This window comes from Macrotis lagotis, chromosome X (assembly GCF_037893015.1).
Source record: "Macrotis lagotis isolate mMagLag1 chromosome X, bilby.v1.9.chrom.fasta, whole genome shotgun sequence".
In the NCBI taxonomy this organism is placed as follows: domain Eukaryota; kingdom Metazoa; phylum Chordata; class Mammalia; order Peramelemorphia; family Peramelidae; genus Macrotis; species Macrotis lagotis.
This window is the reverse complement of record NC_133666.1, coordinates 513,871,320-513,895,724: the sequence shown is the minus strand read 5'-3', so window position 1 is coordinate 513,895,724 and position 24,405 is coordinate 513,871,320. Positions and strand designations below refer to the sequence as shown.

The following is a 24,405-nucleotide window of genomic DNA, read 5'->3' as shown; positions in this document are numbered from 1 at the left end:
AATCTATCTTACCCTAGGGAAAAATGAGAAGAAAGGGATGCGATAAGTGGGAGTGGGAATGGGTAATAGAAGATCGAGGGAGATACAGCATATTCTTGGACAGGATGAAAGGGGAGAGAGAGAATAGAATAAATGGGAGTGGGATAGAGTGGAGGTACAGCTAGTAATAACAGCTATGGGAAAATTATTGAAGCAACTTCTCTGGTGGACTTATGATAAAGAAAGCAACTCACCCCAGAGACAGAGCCATTGGAATCTGAACACAGACTGAAGTAACATTTTTTTTTTCTCTCTCTCTTCTTCTGGTTTCTCATATTCTTGGAGGGGGGGTATGTTTACATTTATAACATATTCAATTTCAATCAATGTATAGCATGGAAACAATGTAGAGACTATCAGACAGTCTTCTGTGTGTGTGGGGGGGCAAAACTGTAAAATTCAAAACCTTACAAAAAATGATAGGTAGATAACTACTATTGTCTATAATTGGAAAACAAATAAAAATGTTAATTAAAAAAAGTCCACTTAACTATTTCTGAACACTATCATCGACTTTGTAACGATTTTAAGATATAAAACTGGATAACTTATTAATATTAATAGTGTTAACACAAACATGAATTTAAAGCTATTTTCTTTTTTTAGGTTTTTGTAAGGCAATGGGATTAAGGGACTCGCCCAAGGTCACACTTGGTAATTAAGTGTCTATGGTCACATTTGAACTCAGGTCCTTCTGTGCCCATAAAGCTATTTTCTTAAGAAATTATGATCTTGGGGCACTAGGTGGCGCTGTGGATAGAGTACCAGCCCTGGAGTTAGAAGTGCCTGAGTTCAAATCTGGCTTCAGACACTTAATATTAAATTACATAGCTGCGTGGCCTTGTGCAAGACACTTAACCCCATTTGCCTTGAAAATACAAAAAAAAATAAAAAATAAAAAAAATTATGACCTTACCAGGGCTTTTCAGAATATCCAGTACACTCCCTTCTTTCAGGGTTTTTGCAGGCCTGAAAGGGCCCTCAAAATCTTCATCTTCCTCCTTATTATTGCTTGTGCTATTTATAGTGGTGGAATCTTTAACTGTAATTTGAAGAATACTATTAATAAATTCAAGTGAAAAATTAAAACACAACTTTAACAAGCAGCTACAATTCAATAAATTTAACAGAATGTTAAACTAATCCAAAACTAATCTTATTTCAATAATTTGACTTTCAAAAAAACCATAAAACATTCGATATATCTTATTTACATATCTTTTTCCTCACAACCACTAGAATGAGAGGGATGGTAGATAAGGAATTAACAGGACCAGTTAAAAAAAGTTGTTCAGATTCACATAGTTAGAATGTAAAAATGGGGAACATAATCTTGTTTCCTTGCTAAAGAATTCTTATCTGAAAATAAAACTATACAAGCTTCCATTTAAAATTATTTCATTAAGTATATTCTTTAGAAAAAATAAACACAAGTAATTCTTGTCTCTCCTTTCTCCACAAAAGCTGACTACTTATGGGCCCTTAGGGTCTCAGTTCAAGGTCCTACTCTCCCTTCAGATATACAGAGGGCTAACATGTAGTGGTCAGGGAAGCTGAGTTATACTGCATTCTATTTTTTTTTTAGGTTTTTTTGGAAGGCAGATGGGGTTAAGTGGCTTGCCCAAGGCCACAGAGCCAGGTAATTATTAAGTGTCTGAGACCAGATTTGAACACCCAGGTACACTCCAGAGCTGGTGCTTTATCCACTGCGCCACCTAGTCACCCCATATTGCATTCTATTTTGCCATCCTGGTTGCTCCATCTATTTCTACCTATCTTAATTAATTTCTCAGCTACGGAAGTAATAAGAAACCTAAGAATGATAATAGTGCAATGGCATATATACTATTCATAAAGGATTCCTGAATTTGGAAAATCGTCCAATTATGATATAATATAGCTTTTTTGACTAATTAACTTATTCATTCAGTCATTAGGTAACATGATTCAAGAAATTTCCAATAAACAGCTATGAATTTAGTAAATCACATAGGTTTAATTGTAGTTTGATTGTGAAACCTGAAATGCTGTCATGTAAATATGTTTACATCAGTAAAACATAGCATATTCCACTTTAATTGAATCATATATAATCACAAATTAGGCAAAAGTGAGTGACTCTTCCTTTTCAGTCAGAATTAAATTGTGAAAATCAAAACTACATGAGAATGGCACATGTGTAAACATAAATGTCAAGTTCTATTGCCACAAACATAATGAGAATATTCATTATATACTTCAAAAGACTTACATGAATTGATGTCTAGTGAAATGAGAAGTACCAGAACACTGTACACATTAACAACACTCAACTATGATAGATTTAGTTTCTTTTCAGCAGTACAGTGATTAAAGACAATTCTAAATATGTTTAACATGATTGTACATGTATAACCAGATTATTCAATGTCAAGGGGAGAGTGGTGGGGTGGGAAAGGAAGTAGAAAAATGTGAAATTATCTTCCCATGTAATTAAAAAATAAAACTTAAATAAAAAAAAGATTTAAAAAATAAATAAACTCCAACTCTTAATATATTCAAATTGGTGGTACACTTGAAGTAACATTACAAAAATATCATTACACTAATATATTCTGAATTATTTGAAATGAGATTTTGCCAAGTCAGAAAAAGCAGCTCTTCTGATTATCAATTCTTAAATTTGACAATTGCATAATTAACAGTTTAAGGATTATTGAAATCAATGTTAGGTGCTTTAATCTTCAGTTTGATGTCATATAGCTTTAGAAATAGTTTTTTCTAACAGTTATAAATCCTGTATTTTTAAGGAAATCTTCACAATAAAAGAAGCTAAGAGTCTAATAGGATTTAAGGACATGAAGTAGTTAAGCTGAATAACTCAGTGGTTATCCTGCATTCTGAGGATGTTGACACAGTCTGATGCTATTTGTTAAGTGAATAGTAGAGTGGGAATTGATTACAATTTTAAGAGATTATTGACCAACTATCTACTTTAGAGATACAGGGGAAAGTTAAGTGATTTCTTTAAAGTCACAAAGAGTTGGGATAAAGATTCAGGTTTCCATTCCAATTAAGTGCTCTTCTTCTCAAAATCTACCATATATTTCCTCTTTTACTTCTTTAACAATCTTATTTACAAATTTAAGTATTTAATAACATTTTGCTTATCATTCTTTGGTATAACATTTCAGAAGGCTGGACCCTTGAACACAATCCCTAATGTTGTTTTTCTATAAGTATCACATCAAGAAAGAATAGCACAATATCAATTCTCCTATATTACTGATCCTATTAACTGGTATTTCACTAAATCATTAAAATGTTTTTTAATGATTTAATACTCCACTGGAGCATTTAATACTACTTTCTCCCTCTTCTTATTATAAAAAAATTAATAAATCAAAAATACAATAAAAAGCTAAAATCTAAAAAACAAGAGAAGGCAGTATATTAACGTGCAATTTGGGGATTATGTAAAAAAGAGAAAACTCAAGAAAAATATAATAAATTTATGGACAATCACGGACAAACAACAAAGTTACCAATGGTTTTTTAACTGCCAATCTAAATTTTTTTTTTGTATTCCCCATTTTAAAAAACCTATCTAAAGTATCTGAATGTTGATCACAATTCTTTTGGATTTTTTTTCCTCTCTAGGTTACTATGCACTACTCTCTCTCCTAGTTTTTCTCCTGACTACTTTCACTCTTCTTTCCTGGATTCTTCATCTATTTCACACCCACTAATCACAGATTTTCTCAAAGTAACTAACATAGACTCCTTTTTTTTCTTTATATCTCACTGGTGATCTCATCAGAGATATGGAATGCAGAACATTACTAGATCTGTAAATCCAGTTCTAGTTTTTCCATAGTTGCAGTCTTTCTTTTAAGACTTGTCAAAATAAATGTCTCACAGCCATATCTCAAACTCACCATATCCATAAAAGGACTCAGTATTTTTCAATCTCTAAATCTTTTTTTCTCTTCAATTTTTCTGTCTTTCTGAGATATCACCATCTTTTCAATCAAACAATCTCAAGGTCATCCTCCTCACTCCCCCATATCTGATCTATTACTGTATGTATTTCTACCTTCAAAATATCTCATATACAGAGAGAGACAGAGAGAGAGAGAGAGGGAGGGAGGGAGGGAGGGAGGGAGGGGGAGAGAGAGAGAGAGAGAGAGGAGAGAGAGAGAGAGAGAGAGGGGGGGGGGGGGGGGAGGGAGAGGGGGGAGAGAGAGAGAGAGAGAGAGAGAGAGAGAGAGAGAGAGAGAGAGAGAGAGAGAGAGAGAGAGACACCTCTTCATTCACTCAAATACCACTCTGGGGAAGTCTCATCACTTCACACCTGGACTACTGCAATTCCCTTCTGATTGGTCTTCTACCTCAATTTCCTCCCCACTCAAATTCATCTTCCACTTACTTACCAACATGATTTTTCTAATGCCTATTTATCACTTTTACTTAAAGAAATTAAGTATCAAAGATAAAATTATAAAATTATCTGTTTGGTCCTCTGCTCCCTTGCTCCTACTTATCCTTTTCACACTTTAATCTACTCCACTCCAATTACTCTATGACCCAACTATGCTGACTATCTTGCTGTCTTTCACATGGAATTCCATTGCTTTAACTCCATGTCTTTTTACTGCCTGTGGTATAAGCCTGGAATGCTCTTCCTCCTTAAGTCTCCTCTTGGCAGCCTACTAAACTCAGCTCAATTCTCACTAACCTCCAGAACTTTCTTAGCTTTAACTGTTTTTTTTTCCCCTCTGAGATTGTCTTCTGTTTACATTGTATTTATCTTGTATGTACACTACTATTTGCATGTTGTCTTCCGCCACTAGAAGGTAAAATCCTTGAAAAGAGAGGATCATGTTTTTGCCTTTCTTTATATCCCCAGACCTTAGCAAAGTGCTTGACTGACTCAAAACAAATTAGATTCAAGATTTGAAGGTATAAATAAGTTGCGACCCACACTAATAGATTTAATTACATCAAATAGTTACCACTAACATAAAATAGAAAAAAGAACACTATCTGGAGTCAGAGGATCAGTGTTAAAACTCAGTTTTGCTACATCTATGATCTTGGACAAGTCATGTAATCTCACTTGGTTTACTAAATTCCTTATCTACAAAATGATCCAATGCTATAACACATTTTTTAATAAAATACAGAAATCCAAATAATATAAATAAGGTGTTTTACTGTACCTTTAAATACCAGAATTATGCTCAGAGGTAAACTTCAATAAAATAAAAGTCATTTCCAAGAATTTGTAATTTTTTCATTATAGATAATCCCTTCCCTCCATCAATATGACTCACAAACCTGATGGTGGTTTATGGCATTTAAGTTGCTATTATCGAAATAACTACTAGGCCACATGATAATAAGCATCTCCAAACCTAGCTAGCTGGTCTTGTCCTTGGACAACATTTAAAAAAAACATCTTTATATATGGTAGATCTTGCCAGAATTTATGTTCCCTATTATTGTCTATGAAAACTCAAGTTCACCTCCAAATGACAATCAAGACAACACAGAAATACTTTCTATAAACCAAAGCTGAAAAAAATAGCATACCAAAAATAGAAACAATCTTATGTCAAGATACACTAAGTGATTTTGAAGGTCAGAAAAAATAAAATATAACTGGTACAGATGCAAATCCATTCAGAATTTGGTTCATTTTTTTCCCCTTCTTACCTGAGCTACTTATTGTTGATTCTGAAATATTACCAGAGGCAGAAATTTCTGATGACTTCACAACAGGCACACTAAATGTAAATCCAATCTGTAAAGAAAGATTGTTTCCAGTTTAAACAAAATATGAAATTTAGAATACATTCTAGATAGAATTTTTTTTAAATATCACATGATTACACGTCCCTTTGAATTTCTGTGATGAACCATAAATAATCAATGTTACTTACAGATGTAGGAGGTAGTATATCTGCCTCAGTAGATTTTACAATTGGAGATGAAAATCTGAACACAGGACTGCCAGGACTATTTGGAGAGGCTGCTTGTACCTAGTTTTTCAAAGTATAAAAATTTTACAAATTACATTATATAATTGCAAAGAATTAAGGAGAATTTGGAAAGTTAAGCAAATCACAGTTCCTTTAAGTTTGAAAATAAATTTGAAGCTATTAAAAAAGTGATGCCATGATCCTAAATGTGAAAATCATTGACATAAAATTCTACAATAGTGACTATTTACTTCCCTTGGAAGCAGACCATTGATTTATTGAAAGAAAATGAAATCTAAATTCAGTAAGCAAATTCTTTACTATCAAAGTGTATTTTATTCCACTTTATTATTATCCTGTTTTCTTTTTCTTTTGCATGCATGCATTCAATACAATAAAACCAGTTTATTTTAATCCATTTTCCTTATTATAAATTAAGAGTGAAATACACAATGCAACATTTTCAAGGCTCCCAAAAATATTACTTTAACCTTTTCAGTATTATCACTCAAGGAAACTTAATTTTGTCAAGTACTTTTAATAAAACAGATCACAATTATTATTATTATTATTACTATGGCTAAAAAAGCTCAACCACACCGTGAACCTAAATCTGGTGATGAGTCTCTGAATTTAGGTTCTCAAACGAAACATATATTGCATGGCCGTACCCATTTTAAGGTCATCCCCTACATATTTAAATTTCTAATATTTTTTTTTAAAAAAAGAAAACAGATACACCCTATTCCCAACCCTTCTATCTACATCTTTTAATAGCCTCAAATGAAAATCAGATTACATTTATCCAACAAAGCAAAAACTTGTGAAATAAGAGTCTTTTAACTTACCTTATTTGATAATGGTTGTGTAGCACTGATGGGTGATAGACAGGAAGAGGTACTCAAAGAAGAGCAAAAACTGAAGACAGGCAATGAAGTAGTAGTAATTGGCAGGGGTATTTTTGGTAGTGCTGGCGCTTCTACTTCCTAAAATGATATAATTCAATTGTGTCTTACAAGATACCTTATATTTATATTAAATCTTAAAATGCATAAATATAAATAAAAGCTCCTAAATAAAATTAGGAGATTATAATTAATAGTACTTTGGAAAGCAAAAAAATAGATTTTTAAACTTAACCTTTATTGCCATCTTATAAGAGCTGAACACATATCCCCATTTTATAGATAAGGAAGGAAATAAATCAAAAAGGTTATCCACTAATACAAGGAAACTAAAAATGACTATTATTAAGTATTAGGAGAACCCAAGAAGAAAAATGTCACTCCTTCTTCTTAGCCTGTGATAAAGATAGAAACATATAAAACATAGACTTCAATTTAAAATATAAGTTACAGAATTTGGTTATGAAGTGTTTATTAAAAAAAGACTGACAGTATCTTAAATTTTAAGGGAAAGTCTTCTCAAAGGAGGTTGGATGCTCAAGAACAAATTCCAAAATAGAAGAATAACATTTGGCATTATACAACACTTTGAAGTTTTCAAAAGATCTTAAATGCATTAGTTCATTTAAACCACATGACAAGTACATGAGGTGGGTACTATGAGTATTAACCTCATTTTAAAAATGGATAATAAGGCTTAGATAGATTAAAAGACTCTAGCAATTATGAGAAGTGGAATTTGAATCTGGGTTATACTGATTCCAAAATCAGTACTATTATCTGGAAAAAAAAAAGCTATTTTAAAGGTCTGAAATATCTTACACTGGCAACTTAACAACTAATTCATATTTTAAAGAAGTATGTACAGAAGATGAAAGCCATGTAAATTAACTGATGAAGCCAAAAAGAAACTTGGTTTTATTAGAATGAGGTTTGAGATTAACGCTAAGGACAAACAAAAGGAATTTTTCAAACTATGCTAGAAATAGAAATACAGAAAGGACTGCTATTAACAATGGAAGAATAGATGATAGGGGCACTAAGTGGCCCAGTGGATAGAGAACCTGCCCTGAAATCAGGAGGAGTGAGTTCAATTCTGTCCTCAGACATTTAATATGACCTTGGCCAAGTCACTTAACCCATACCCTAGCCAAAATTTAAAAAGTAGATGATAAAGGATTACATAAGGAAGACAGTATTATCAATAAGAAATACTATATCTAAGGACAAGATAAATAAAAGAATTGCTAGTTGGCAGATTAGAATCATCAGATTTGATGAAATCACTGTGAGATATTATAGAAAAAGAGGGAAGGAAGTCTATGTTAGAAACTTTGGGAAATCACGATACTTACTCCAGATAACAAGTAACCAGATCTGTTTCAGTATCAGTTTCTTCATCTATAAAATGAGAGTGGGAGTAGGCCAATGTTTTCAATTCTGATATTCTAAAGTTTTAATCTTTCCTCATTCCAGTTACATTCTTGCATGGGATAAACAGTAAGTAGCAATTATACCTTACTTTAATGCTGGCAAAGCACTAGATATTATCTTATCATAACATTACAACAACCCAGGGAGGTAAATACCATTATTATCCTCATTTAATTGATGAGATAATTGAAGCAGAAAGAGGTTAAGTGACTTGCTCAGGGTCAGAAAAAGATAGTAAGCATCTGAAGCTAAAACATATATTACAATATAGTAAGCAAAATTAATATTATGTTTCCTATATCATTAACCTTCCAGCAAGACTGTAAATAGCAGTTTTATCTGAGCTTCCTTATCTAGAGAAAATCCTTATTTGACTAAAGGTCTGCTTATATAATTTAATCTTTAGATACATAATTCTATTTAAATCTGTTCTTCAGAGGCAGAGCCAAGTTGGCAACAAGGTGCTATCTCATAAAACTTATAAACTAAGGACTCTAGAGGGACCCAGGGAAGCAGTTCTTCTACTCAAGGTAACCTGGAAAAGAGCAGAAAGAAAGGCTCTGCTCCCCAGGGATGGAGGGGCTCGCCAAAGCAAATAACTTCAGCCTCCCAGAGGCAGCCCCAGGGAGCACCAGGTACAACTGGGGGATCAGCAGGGGTACCTCTGCCAGAGCAAACACATGAAAAGCCCAGCCCCCAGAGCATACAGCCAGCAGCCTGGCCAAGGCAATCCAGATCCAGGAAACAGAAACAGGCTGAACCAGTAAGCAGGAGCCTCCAGGGCATGAGCCTATTGAACCTAGGGAGGGGAGTGAAGAGAGATTGCACAGCTCTGTCCTCTGCCTCTGGAACAGGACTCTGGGGCTCTGACCACATTCAGATCCTGATCACAGTCTAGGCCCCCCATAGAACAGCAGCCCCCCCCCTCAGCCCTGTGGCAGAGGGGGGCGCTCTAGTCATTCACAGACCAGGAAGGAGGACAGAGCCTCACACACTGAGACACTTGTGGGAGTGTCCCAAAAGCTCAGGAAGCACCCCCAAAACAGGCTCAGGCTGGGAAAATGAGCAAGCAGAGAAAAAAAGAGGAACACCATTGAGAAATTCATTATCTATGATCCCAAGAAGATCAAAACACTCAGTCTGAAGATGAGGAAACACAAGCTCCTGCATCTAAAGACTCCAAGAAAAACAGAAATTGGGCTCAGGCTATGACAGAGCTCAAAAAAGACTTTGAAAATCAAATGAGGAAGTTAGAAGAAAAACTGGGAAAAGAAATGAGACGCAAGAAAAACATGAAAATGAAATCAGTAGCCTAGTCAAGGAAATCCAAAAAAAAGCATGCTAAAAACCAGCTCAGGCCAAATGGATAAAACAGTTCACAAAGTTATTGAAGAGAAGAATGCTTTAAAAAGAAGAATTGGTCAGATGGAAAGAGATAAGCTCTATGAGGAAAACAAATCCTTCAAACAAAGAATAGAACTCAAGGAGATTGATGTATTTACAAGAAATTAGGGCTCAATGCTTCAAAACCAAAAGAATGAAAAATTAGAAGAAAATGTGAAACATCTCATTGAAAAAAACAACTGATATGGAAAACAGATTTAGGAAAGATAATTTAAAACTTATTGAAATACCTGAAAGTCATGATCAGGAAAAGAGCCTTGACATCATTTTCAAAGAATTACTACAGGAAAATTGCCCTGATTATCCTAGAAGCAGAGAGCAAAACAGAAATGGAGAGAATCAACGGATCTCCCCGAGAAAGAGATCTCAAAAAAATAATCCCCAGGAATATTATAGCCAAGTTCCAGAACTCCCAAGTCAAAGAGAAAATATTACAAGCAGCCAGAAGGACACAATTCAAATACCGTGGAGCTGCAGTCAGGATCACACAGGACTTAGCAGCAACTACACTGGAAACTAGTAGGGCTTGGAATATAATATACTGGAAGGCAAAAGAACTCAGAATGCAACCAAGAATCAACTACCCAGCAAAACTGAATGTCCTCTTCCAGGGGAAAAAAGATGGACTTTCAATGAACCAGGGGAATTTCAAATGTTCCTGTTGAAATGGCCAGAGCTGAACAGAAGGTTTGATCTTCAAATACAGAACTCAGGTGAAGCATAGAGAGTAGAGCAGAAGGGGAAAATATGACAGACTTAATGATGATGAACTGCATGTATTCCTGTATAGAAAAATGACACTGATAATACTCATATGAACCTTCTCATTTAATAGAACAGGTAGAAGGAGCTTTTATAGATGAAGCACAGGAGAAAGCTGAATTTGAAGGTAAAATATGGTGTAAAAATGGAGTCAATAGAAAAAAGGGAAATGTAATGGGAGAAAGAAAAGGAGAGGGGGAATAGGATAAGATATTTCATATAATAAGATTTTTCTTTATTACAATGAGCTATTGCAATGATATGGAAGGGGGGGAAGGCAAGGGGGAATGAGGAAACAGCATATATACTCAATGGGGTATAGGCATCTGGAGTAAGGAGGAGAGAAGAGGGACAGGGGGAAGGGGGGGATGTGAATGAAGGAGGAGAGGATGGACCATGGGGGGAGAATGGTCAGATATAACACATTTTCTTTTTTACTTCTTTCAAGGGGCTGGGATTGGATGGCCTGCCCAGGACCATAGGGTCGGGTGGGTGCTGGGCTTAAGGGGTGGTATGGGGGCTTGGGGCCTCTTGGCCCCTGGGGCCAGGTATCTGTCTGATGAGCCACTCAGCTACCCTATAGCAGAATCAGAATGAAAGGAGAGAGAAAATATAGTACATTGTAGTGGAGAAATACAAAAGGAGGAAGTTGTGATCAGCAATGGCAACAGTGGAAAAATATGGAAGTAACTTTTGTGATGGACTTATCATAAAGAATGTGATCCACCCACGACAGAGCTGGTGGTGTTGGAACACAGAATGAAGCATTATTATTATTATTATTATTATTATTATTATTATTGGGGGTGCAGGGCAAATGGGGCTGGGTAGCCTGCCTGGGGCTGCATAGCAGGGTGATCGTTGGGTGTCTGAAGCCGGATTTGGACCCAGGTGCTCCTGGCTAAAGGGCCAGTGCTCTGTCCACCACCCAGCCGCCCCTACTATTATTACTATTTTATTTTTTTGGTTTTTTGCAGGGCAGTGGGTTGGGGTGGCTTGCATGTCACACAGCTGGGTGAATTGTTGGGTGTACAGGGCCGGATGTGGGCTAGGGTGCTGCTGGCTCCAGGGCTGGTGCTCCATCCACTGCGCCACCTGGCCATACCTATAATTATTACTATTATTATTTTTTAATTTTAATTTTTTCTTTCCCCTTTACTTTATTGCTCAAGTGAGTCTATATTTTTTGAGGGAGGGGTATTTTGTTTATTCTTAAATAAGAATATTTTATTAATGTATAAAAAAACATTATTTGTACAAAATGAGAATATTAAATTAAAAAAACTGTTCTTCAGAATCCCAAAGTGTATATAAATACCATACTACTGAAAATAATGTTTTTTTCTACTATTAATTGTACTTGACTCTTCTTGCCACTTTAAACATAACTGATCATTCTCCCCTTTCCCCTCCTTCTCCAATAGTTAACCTTTCTATCTCCATTTCTATTGTTATTCTTTCATGGGAGAGAATTATTCCCTTAGAGCTGGGAGAGAAGTAATTTCCTTAAGAGTTGTCTCTCCCAAGAATTTTTCTGAAGTTTTTCTCTATTGCTGTCATGATCTTGCCCAGATATTTCTTATCTAGGTCTGATTTAGCCATTACTATATTTAGCAGATAATGGATTAGAGTTGCTGCTTTTCATTGATTCCTTATCCTTATTCTCTACTAATATCTTCTAAATTTCTCATTCCACACCTTCATTCTTTCCAACTCATTTATTTCCTTCTTTTTTAATAGATTAAAAAAATCCAATTATGAGTACAATATGAATTAGGCACAGCTAGATAAGTTGATTAAAAAAAAATTTTGTATAGTTTCAACATACTAAAAGTTCAAGGGTCAACAGCAATGCACAGTAGTCAAAAAAAGCTGGGGAGATGGTTTTTTTTTAATTAACTTCCCATCATATCAGAACAGGGAACTCAAAGTAGAAAAGCAAATTCTACCAGATGAAGATCAGCATTTTCTGGTAAAGCCTATGGCTTCTACATTCATAATTGAAGGAAATGCAAAACTTCTGTGAAAACTAAAAATGTAGCTTTCTCCCCATATAAGTTCTCAAAACTCAAGAAAACAGACATCTTTTGAGTTTCATGGATCCAAGGTCAAGGAACCATATGAGAAATTTCTGGGGAACTGAAAAAGTGATACTCCCAGGATTACAGAGCCAAGAGGTGTTTGAGGCAAAATTTGACCCCAAGTCTTCCTGATTCCAAAACCAACTCTTGACTCATAGCACTATCTTTTATTTAATATGAGTTGGTAGAAACTAGAGGCTTCTACTTTTCTTCCATCTCCACCTGAGATGTTTATCTAAAAGAATTCATAAAAAGATCAATAGGATAAAAATGAACATAGATCCATGCTAGCCTTAAAAAAAGGTCTCTAATAGCATCCAATGAAACACTGTTCTTGCTTCTGCTCCATACATTTTTATCAATGATTTGAATATTTTTAAAAAACAGGACAAGTTTATTCAATTTAATGATAATAAGGACACTAAGATAACTAAGACAAAACTTAAAATTACCACAGTAAAAAGTCAAAGTCTTGGAGTCAGGAAATATTGTATTCAACATCTGTCACTAACTCACTATCTGTTCTTGATCTTGATTCTTTTGATCAGCTTTCTCATTCGTAAAATAATGGGTCTGGGATCTCTAAAATACCCACCAGGTGACGTTTTCTAAGAAGCTATTGACAACTCTAAGTTAAACAATGTACTGAATCATTAGGGACAAATGTCAAGTATGCTGTTGTAATTAGGGTTAAAACAAAAACTCATGTGGAAGATACAGAAGAGTTGGTCTAAAAGCAGTAGTGGAAGAGAAGGGGAGCAGATAGTGAGGGTGACATGGTTTCAGTTATCAAAAGACCACAAGATAGGGGGCAGGTAGGTGGCCCAGTGGATAGAACAGCGGCCCTGGAGTCAGAAGGACCTGAGTTCAAATCCACACTCAGACACTTAATAATTATCTAGCTGTGTGACCTTAGGCAAGTCACAACTCCACTGCCTTGCAAAAAAGCTAAAAAATAAAATTAAAAATAAAATTAAAATTAAATTAAAAAAAGATCACAAGGTGCCTTCAAGACTTTTAAAAAATTAATAAAAGTCTGGCACTAAGTATAAAACAATTAATATTCTGACTACCTTGTCCTGGTCAGAGTAAGCAGAGTAATCCTAATTCTCATATTCTGCTAATAGCAATCTCCAAGCATCTGAAGTACTATTACGTCAGAAAGTCAATAAAACAGTTATGAAATGCCTACTATGGTGCCAGGCACTAAATTAAATGCTGGGGGGATATAAAAAGAGTACAAAAAGACCTCAAGGAGTTTGTAATCTAAGAAAGACAACATACAAACCAAAATAAACAAAGCAAGCTATAAAAAGCTATATATAGGGGCGGCTAGGTGGCGCAGTGGATAGAGTACCGGCCTTGGAGTCAGGAGTACCTGGGTTCAAATCCGACCTCAGACAATAATTACCTAGCCATGTGGCCTTGGGCAAGCCACTTAACCCCATTTACCTTGCAAAAAAACCTAAAAAAAAAAAAAAAGAAAAAAGCTATATACAGGATAAATGGGAAAATAATTAATAGAAGGAAGGTACTAATTAAGAAGGGTTAGAAAAAGCTTCCTACACCAGAGAATTCAGTAGGCATAGATGACAAGAGTTTCAAGCATGAAGGACAGAGTGAAAATGTAGACCTGGGAGATAGGATTGTTTAGTTCATGAAACAGCCAAAAGATCAATGTCACTAGATCAAGCAGCAATGTAGAAAGGCAAAAGGTTTAAAAAAAATAGGACATTAACTTTAAGAAGGGCTTTTTAAAAAAAACAAAGAATATTTAATATTTGATCCTGAAGGTGATGGGGAGGCACTAAAAGCTTATTGAGTAGCAGGGTGATAAGGATGGAACTGAATTTTAGCAAAGTCACTTTACTAGATGAATGGGGGGGGGAATGAAGTTTCTTCAAACTACAGACAGGCAAATCCCATAGTGGATATTAAAATATAACATGCTAAAGGGACACACCAGGGTGGAGTCTGGCTCAGAGGAAAGAAAATGATATATATTCAGGAAATGTTGCAAAGACGAAATTGACAGACCTTGGCAAAATGATTGGATATTGGGGGTCTGGGGGATGAAAAGTGAGTAGTCAAGACTGAAACCTAGCTTGTCAGTCTGGGGAAAGACTTTAGTAAGCGGGAAAGGTTTAGGGGAAAAGATTAGTTTAGTTTTACATATGTAGAATTTAAGATACCTATTGAACATCCAAGTTTGAGTATGAAATTAGACAATCAACAGTATCAAAAACTGCAGAGGGGGCGGTTAGGTGGTACGGTGGATAAAGCACCAGCCCTGGAGTCAGGAGTACATGAGTTCAAATCTGGCCTCAGACACTTAATAATTACCTAGCTGTGTGGCCTTGAGCAAGCCACTTAACCACATTTGCCGTGCAAAAACTAAAAAAACTTGCAGAGAACAATCAGCAAAAGATAAAGATGAGAAGTAAAATGGATAACTTTTGATTATATAAAACCAAAAACTTTGTGCATAAACAAAACCAATTTAATCAAAAATTAGAAGGAAAGCAGCAAAAGGGGAGAGATTTATAGCAAATTTCTCTAATAAAGGTCTCAATTCTCAAATATCTCTCAAAAACATAGAAAATTGAATAAAATTTATAAAAAATAAGAGTTGTTCCCCAAGTGATAGTCAAAGGATATTGAATAGGCAGTTTTCAGAAAAAAAAAAAATCAAAGTTGTCTCTTACATGAAAAAATGCTCTAAATCACTAGATTTGAGAAATGAATTAAAACTTTTATGAAATTAGTAGAACCACTGTACTATAACACAGTAACAGTAATATTCTAACAATGAACAACTGTGAAAGACTTAACTACTGTGATCAAGACAATGATTCAAAAGAATTCCAAACGATCTATGATGAAAAATGCTATCACCTCCAGAGAAAGAATGGATGAAATGAGTACAAGTCGAAAACTTTTTTTTCCACTTTCTTTATGTGCCTTGCTTTTTATTGTGAGGCTTTTCTGGAGGGGTAGAGGGAAGTCATAGATAATAAGAATGGGGGGGAGATAAGAGGGAGGAAGAAAATTTGGAACTTAAAATTTTTAAAAATTAATGTTAAAGGGTTGGAGAGAAATTGAAAACAATGAGGACTGAGAACAAGTCATTGGAGTTGACAATTAAAAGATCACTGGTAACTTTGGAGAAAAAGTAGTTTCAATGGAATGATGAGGTCAGCAGTCAGATAGTAAGGGTTAGTAAGCCCTTACAGTCATACTGAAGTGACATTAAGTTATACAAAAACATCTTGTACAGTCACATCAATTTCCCTTCCCGAATTAAAAAAAAAATTAAATTCTCACAAAAAGATGTTTAACTAGGAATAAATTATATTTCACAGATTAAAAGTACTGTCCTAAGTTACAAAATCTGATATACTCTAATACTATAATATCAGCAACATTTCCTCCAAGTATTTGAGAAAAAGAAGTAGAGGAAATAATGAGAAAGAGGGAGAAACAGAGGGTGTGTGTGTGTGTGTGTGTGTGTGTGTGTGTGTGTGTGTGTGTGTGTGTGTGTGTTGTGTGTGTTGACTTGTGCATGTGCGACAGAGAAAGACAAGACAGCAGACATCTTACCTCTTCCTCATCAGGAAGTTTGGATACAAAGCGTGTTCTTTCCCTTCGCATCTTGCCACCACCACTTACTCCTGAAGAGAGCCCATTGGTGGCAGGTATGCTGAAGTTTGGGTATGAAAAATCACTATCGCAAGAAGAAAAGTTTAAGAAATTATGTTATAACTTGCTTATAAGTTTTACAACACGTTAAGTCATCAATACTAGAATAAGAATAAGGAAGTGCAAGTTACTCATTTTTGAACTATACTGGTTAAAAAAAATCTCATAATGCCAACTGCTTATTCACTAAAACTGAATTTTCATTAGTATAATGAAGGATTCTTTTCTCCAATGTATAGCAAAACCCACAAGAGAACACCTTATTTGTGTTTTTTATTATAGGAACTATTTTTTTAATCTACAAAAGGTAATCTGTCTCTGTAGTGTGATCTGAAACATATAAAACAAAGACAAACTGTTATCCAAAATAAAACAGAAAAATGTTCAAATACTAATTTTGTGCGGGAAAGACTTTTTTCCCCCCAAAGACAAAAATTAATATATAAATTAAGGAAAAGATCTAATAAATTAAACAACAAATATAATTCACAAAATTTCAGGTGATTTTACCTCTCACGTTGCTCTATTTTTTGCCCTGGAGATAGATTTCTCTCATGCCCAATCTATAAGAAAATACACAATAATTATGGACTAGTTTATATTTCATTTTCGTTTGGTGAAAAGTTATCCTTTACTTCTGTGCCTTATTTTAATAACTAATTATGTTTAGTAATTATTAAAATATTCTTCTTGGTAACTGTTAAAACCTAAAGAATAGATGCCAAGATGAGCAAGTTTAGGAAGATCACCACCAAGAACAAGCTGGTGTTAAGTAAAATTAAAATATCTTCTAGCTCCTCTTTATGATAGAAAATCAATTATTTTATACATTTTTACCACACTAAATAATTCAATGTGTTTACTGTAATTTCAAGTATTATAGTTTCTCTGATGACATTGTATATGATTTTATTCAGATAGTAATAATAAAAAATTACTAATTCTTTTAAGTAAAAAGTTTTATGACTATTATTTCTCCTTTTATTTTCTAGTCAACATAATCTACATAGACAGATATGTAAAGCTTCAAAACTAATACATGAAGCCATTACATTTGAAAGGATGGTCCAATAAGAAGACACCTCACAATGACAAGTTATAGCTTTTAAAAAGTCATTTATTTAAGTTCCTTGTCTAAAGATCAAGTCAGTGTAAAACAGCATAAAGGGCATTACATTTGGAATCTGCAGATCTGAGCTCTGTTCCAAGCTCTGCTACTTACTAGCTGTTAATCTTGAGAAAGTCACTTCACTTCTCCTCAGTTTCCTTATGTATATATAATGAGGGGAAAATATGTTAGGACTTTGATTCCTCTTCCAACTCTTATTATCTATGATCTTATGATTCCATATAAGCTGTATGAACTTAAGATGGCTCTATAAAGTATGTAATACCAAACCTTTGTAAAAATCAAGTTTTAGTAGTATTTATTATGTGGTACTAACCACAAATTGGTGGCATATTGTTAATTAAATTCTGTATCAAAGTATTTCAATTATGCAATTATTTAAGAACACCAGCAAACACACAAAAAAGGAGAACTGTAGTACACAAAGGTGGTCATGTAGCTATCCATTAAATTTCTTGTAACTAAAGGCATTATGAATCCACTATTAAAAATTTTTCATTTAACATAGCAACAGATACTGAAGAAGCAATTGTGAAAGAGATAGAAATGGGAACTTTATTTTCCCTAATCTGTTCAAACATATTCTATTTTATTTGGATCAAATATTTCAAATGTTAAGGTAACAATCATATTAAGGAACTTTCAGAGTCGCCAGTGTACATGTGCTTGACAACTACTTAAAGATGCCTTGAATTGGGGATAGGCATAAGGACCAGAGGGCAGTTAGGTGGTGTGGTGGATAGAGTACCAGGTCTGAAATCAGGAAGATCTGAACTCAGTCACTTACTAGATGTAACATTAGGTAAGTCACTTCACCCTATTTGCCTCAGTTTCCTCATCCATAAAAATGAGCTAGAGAAAAGAAGGAAATAGCAAACTCCTTTAGTATCTTTGCTAAGAAAACCTCAAGTGAGATCCCAGAGAGTCTGAAAGGACAAATATCATCTCCACAACTGAGTGAGGCAACTCATTCTACCAATGGAAGTTAGTAGAGCAGAGAGCCACCCCAGATTAAAATTTAATTAGGAAATATATTACAGAATGAAAATACAATAGAACATAGATAATTTTAATGTTTCTAAGTCAAAAATGTAACCTAAGGGTCTTTATAAAAGGTTTAGTAGCCTTCATTTCTATTTGAGTTTCGGGCCACAAACCAAAAGCACTAAGGTTTTAAATGACTGGCTGGGGCCACTTAGCCATTGTGAGTCCAAAATGTGATTTGAACCCAGATCTTCCTGGTTCCTTGAAATTATGAAAATAAAATTTTCATGTAATCCACAGTTTCTAATTTTTGCTTAAAATTAGGGTGACAATAAGGAAAGATAGAAGTATGTTAATGAGAACATTACAGAATTTCAGTTTAAACTTGTATTAGAGTAAGATTAAAGATATACAGCTGAAAGGGACTTTTAAAATGCTCGAAACAAATCCCTCACTTTTTACAGATGAGAAAATTGAGCACTATTATTAAGTTAACTAATCTGTCCATGAACATGAAAATATTAACTAGAAGAGCCAAGATTTAAAGTCCAATCCTTAATCTTGAAATCCAATGTGTTTTCTATGGTACATACTACTATTATACTACTCCTTCTTTTCAGTAAGTCCATAAAAATATAATTCCAAGAAAACAAGATTTCCTCTTAAGTGCTTAAAGAATTTATTAGTTCAAGGGGCAGCTAGATGGTGCAGTGGATAGAGCACTGGCCTTGGAGTCAGTAGTACCTGAGTTCAAATCTGGCCTCAGACACTTAATAATTACCTAGCCATGTGGCCTTAGGCAAGCCACTTAACCCCATTGCCTTGCAAAAACTAAAAAAAAAAAAAAAAAATTTCAGTTCAGCTTAAACAATTAATCAGTTCAAGCATTTGAATAAAGAGGTCCAACTAAAGAGCACAAATAAGTTAAATATGAAAAACAGGCATAACATGCTTTGGACTTATTTCATAGTATAACAATATTATTGCACATTGTTTACATTTATTATAACCTTTACAATAATTAAACACTCAAATTGCAATAATGACAAAAATGCTACAGACAAATAAAAATATAAAGCATACTTACATTGTGCTTTTTATCTATTCTCTGAGTCTTTCTTGCTTCAGCAGATGGAGTTAAAGATGGTTTAAAATACACTGCCCGATTGGCTGCTATAGATATTGGCTTTGGGGTCATGAGTCTTTGAATAGGAGGATAGTGGGATTCCACCTTAAAAGGAAGCAGAAATCAAAAGTAAAACTCTGATTTTTCACTTATTTTGGATTAATTTTATTCATTTAAACACAACTTACTAATGGATAAATGCCTGAAGGTAATCAAGAAAGGCCATCAACATAGTATGATCTTAAACATAACATATCATAGACACAAATCAACAGTCAAGGATGTTGAAAAAGAACACTGATAATAAGCTATATACTAATCTGAAATCTAAGATTATAATTGTAGAGCAACTTATACTTTTAAATTTGATGACTTCTTTTCTACATGCCACAAATAGATTTAGAGTCAAAATTATTACTTAGGCCAATTAAAGAATGTTTAGAATTCTCACAACTGGATTTTAGTTTCTTATGTGTTACACATGATCAACTGACTTTTATCTCATCTCTGTCTAGGTTAATGTATAATAATTCTCCACTAATATTTCAGGAATCCTAACTACAAAGCCCAATTCAAAAATAGCAAAAATAACTGGAGGCAAATCAACTTCTCTAACTGAATTTCTTATTAATAAATTCAAACCATAATGAGAATATAAAAAGACAATGATATTTTTAGCATAGAGAGTAAGAAAACTGTCAGCAATACACGAATGAACCTTACACTGGTGTTCTGTCAATACTTCACTTCCAATATTGAAGGACAGAAAAAACACTGTTGATTTAAGATTACTACAGCCAAGAATTTTTGTGCTGTCCAAAGATTGAAATACTATGAATAGATTTCTTTCACTCAACAACAGCTGTAAACAGCACTAGTTTTCAGGGTTAACATCCTGGCAAAGTACTCATCACAAGTGTGACTAAATGAAATACCTTCCACCAGAGTTTTTAAACTCACTGCCCACCACACTACTGAATGCAGCCCAAACTAGATTAAAATGTTATGGGGAAATATTTAACAAAATAAATTAAACAATAAAGAACAAAATGTTAATATATAAAGTTACTATGCAGCCCACACAGGGAATTGTTAAGTGGGCCCATTTCTAATTTGAGCTTGATACCATTACTCTTGAAATACTTTATCATGAAATACTGAACTTACAAGAGTGGGATGGGACTCATCTTGAACCAACAGATAATGTAGCCATATAAAAATTTTACTGATAGTCTTTATATCTTGGGTTAAAATTCATCTGCGATTTCATCATATTAATTATTTCACAATTGTTCACTGAAGCTAGAGTGTCTTAGATTATATTATTCTCTTGGGATAAGTGCTAGATAGATGTCCAAAACTATTGAGGACCAATTCTTTCATAAGAAACTCTCAATTTTATCCCAGATGAGAAGGCTTATTAACATCATTCAGCACAAACTTCTCATTCAAAAGAAAAAAAGGAAAAGTGAGAGGAAGAAAAATTGCCTCTTAATGAAAAAAAAGTTAAGATTAAGTAATTATGGGGCAGCTAAGTGGTGCAGTAGATAGAGCACTAGCCCTGGAGTCAGGAGTACCTGAGTTTAAATCCGGCCTCAGACACTTAATAATTACCTAGCTGTGTGGGCCTTGGGCAAGTCACTTCACCCCATTGCCTTGCAAAAAAAAAATCTAAAAAAAAAAATTAAGTAATATTCATAGAGGAAGTATTTGAACTCAGGTCTTCTAACTCCAAATTTGATGGGGGGGGGGGGGGTTTCCCACTGTGCTTCTACTTAGACAGTCGGTGAATAAACATTTATTAAGCTAGTGCCTCTGTGCCAAATACTGTGGTGGCATGGGGAACAAAGAGAATATATCATGTTGGCTTTTTCTCCAAAAATAGCACATCAGCATCATTATGGCATTATTCAATTATGTGGTACCATTTATAGTTGTTTTGAAGGATCTTGGGAGTTGGTGGTCATTGTCCTTGCCAATCACTCCCTCCTAACTTATAAGATTTTTTGAACAGGATTTCTTGTTTTGGACTGACTCCTAACTTTCTAAGATTTGCCTGTTTCATGATACTGTTCTACAAAATTAACAGAATTTGTCCCAATTTGTTACACTGAATGAACAATATCAAGAAATACCTCATATTCAATTTGTAGTTGTTAGTCTTACAAAAACAAATAATGACAGGTAAGTTTCCATAAAGTAAGCTGTTTGTTCTTACATATGGTATCAATTTCTTAAAATTCAGTTATGCATAGCTATTATTTGCCACTGCTAAAATGTCTTACCTTTTTCCTTTTAGCCTGAATATCTGGGATGTCTAACCCACTCCTATCCAGAGGCTGAAAAATAAGACACTATTAAGTCCAGAAAATCCCTCAGAAATGTTTTTTCCTTGCTAATAAAAAAAACAATGATTTGGGGTCAACTCAACTTACAGAAGATAGTGGAGAAGAAATACCAGATGGGATCCGCTTTGCATCCTGTTAAACAATGTTGAAGAAAGAAAATGTTTCCCCCCAAAGTTCAGATATTTCCATTTAGAAAAATTCTTGCATTTGAATAGAAGAGAAATAATTTACCGCTAGAGGGCTTGACATCTTCTCCAAAGACTGCAATATACGTCGGGCTGTTGAGCTAGTTACTCCATAGGACTGTGAATTAATTTGCTTGGCTTTCATCTGTCTTCTGACTGGTGCCTGCAAAAAAAATCCTAAGTCATTTGTTGGAATGCAAAATACAGAGAACATATTTTATGAAAACTAGATAGTTAAAACTACTGACAGAGTTGAAATGTACCCAAAGTAAAATAAGAACTCCACCAAAAAAAAAAAAAAGAATGCTCTCACATTCACAGAGATACAGAATAGCAATAACCATTTTACTAAATGCCAGGTACTATGATAAGCGTAGGGAATACAAAAAAAGAGGCAAAAAAAATCTTGGTCCCTGTGGTCAATAAAATCATGTAAATGAGGAAGAAAACATACCAATGTCAATGTATGTATATTAAATACATGTAAATGTCCTTCTTTATCATCTCCTAGAAAAAGCACCAGCAAGTAGGGTGACAGAGCAAAGAGTCTCTTGTAGAAGAGGGGTTTGAGCCAAGTAGAAGGAATTTAGGAAGGGAAGTAAGGAGAAAGGGCATGACAGGCATGGGAGACTGTCAGAGGGCAAAGAGCTGAGAGATGGAGTATCATGTATAAAGAGAGGAAATGAGGCTGGTATGACTGGATCACAGAGTATGTAAAGGAATAGAGCAAAAGACTAGAAAGATGAGGAAGGGATCATCAATGGGCAGTTAGGTGGCGCAATGTGATAGAGCCTCAATCTTGGAGTCAGGAATTCAAATCCTGACTTCAGAACTTAAAATTTCCCTAGCTGTGTGACCTTGGGCAAGTCACTTAACTCCACTGCCTTGCCCCCCCCCGGGGGGGCCCACGGGACACCACACAGAGACACAAACCAAAAACATAACTGAAAAAAACATGATGAAATTACTGTACCAGGACAATAGATGAGTAAAGAAAAGGGGGGATAATACAGACCAAAGGTGGTATAGAAACAAGAAGACTCGATAACACACAAAGAGTACCACAGCATGGAATAACTTTAGTATAGCAGAATGCAAATCCAGAATACTAAGCACTGTTCACTAATCAGAACCTGGGTTTCAACATTTTCTAACATTTTCATGGAGTTAAGTGATATTATTTTAGGTGCACACATGTGCATACACACAAGCACAGATGCTGCAATTTCCCTATACCTTTAAATTCATATACAACATTAATTTTTTTAAAAATTGCATTTATACCAAATATAAAGATCTGAGACAGGAGCAAAACATACTTTAGTTATAATGAAAAAGATAAATTAAAGATTAAGACTTAATAGAACCTGACTGACAGAGTATTATGTATGAGAACACTTGCCAACACACAAAATACTGTTAGAACCCTAAGTTTTAACATATCAAATGACTTCTCACAATTTATAATAAAAAATAAGATCAATAAAACATTGACTGATATATCAGTAAAGCATGGAAGTGACAGTAAGATAAACAAAGTACAAGCCTCTCTCTGGCAAATTTTATCAAACTGTGAAGGTTTCTCAAATGGCCTAGAAATGGCTGAGCAAGGACTTAACTAAATTTAGAGAGACTGTTTATCAAACTCATTACTTTGAGAGATTCTCAAAGAATTATGTGGTTAAAATATAGAGAGGCTGCAATCTGTATTACTAGAAGGAGTACAAATTTTCTTTATATAAAGGTTTTTTGTATTATAGCTTTGGAAATAAGCATTAAGAAAAATTGGAACAAAAATTTTAAAAAAACGGAAACAACTGGCCTACAACAGACAAGAAATCCTGTTGAGTTTATAAATTCTAATGATCAATTCCAACAACATTCTAATAGTCATGTTGCCAATATAAAAACACAGCTTAGATGATCCTCTTCTTCTCTATATAGAAATGAGTAACATAAAAAGCAGGTGCACTGTCGATACAATCTTAATATAGGCTGTTCTCAAATAATTTACAAATAGAACATAGAAATTTTTTTAAAAAATCATAACTACCTTTTAAAAAATATTTTTCTAATTTCAATCATGTATTAATTAATTTGTAGACATTGCTTTGTCAATGTGAAATTTTTAACATCTACAAATTTCAGAAGTAGTTTCTTCAATAATTATGAATTTATTTCTAATTGATTCTATGATTATTGGGTTTTTTTAGGTTTTTGCAAGGCAAATGGAGTTAAGTGGCTTACCCAAGGCCACACAGCTAGGTAATTATTAAGTGTCTGAGACCGGATTTGAACCCAGGTACTCCTGACTCCAAGGCCGTTGGCTTTATCCACTACGCCACC

The 24,405-nt window shown here is 34.4% G+C and overlaps 1 protein-coding gene across 3 annotated transcripts in view; it reads right to left on the bottom strand.

The window, feature by feature from the left end:
• NUP153 (nucleoporin 153) overlaps nucleotides 1-24,405 on the bottom strand; it is an 82,007-nt gene that overhangs the window by 21,996 nt on the left and 35,606 nt on the right. For 2 of the 3 annotated variants that reach the window (XM_074207210.1, XM_074207211.1), the window contains exons 6-15: nucleotides 22,106-22,222; nucleotides 21,962-22,006; nucleotides 21,812-21,865; nucleotides 19,488-19,631; nucleotides 16,798-16,850; nucleotides 16,189-16,312; nucleotides 6,851-6,988; nucleotides 5,964-6,062; nucleotides 5,737-5,824; nucleotides 956-1,081 (exon numbers count right to left, since the gene is read on the bottom strand). In XM_074207210.1, the coding sequence (XP_074063311.1) occupies nucleotides 956-1,081; nucleotides 5,737-5,824; nucleotides 5,964-6,062; nucleotides 6,851-6,988; nucleotides 16,189-16,312; nucleotides 16,798-16,850; nucleotides 19,488-19,631; nucleotides 21,812-21,865; nucleotides 21,962-22,006; nucleotides 22,106-22,222 (988 nt within the window). The remainder of the gene's footprint in view (nucleotides 1-955; nucleotides 1,082-5,736; nucleotides 5,825-5,963; nucleotides 6,063-6,850; nucleotides 6,989-16,188; nucleotides 16,313-16,797; nucleotides 16,851-19,487; nucleotides 19,632-21,811; nucleotides 21,866-21,961; nucleotides 22,007-22,105; nucleotides 22,223-24,405) is intronic. The other variant, XM_074207212.1, reaches the window with a different exon arrangement.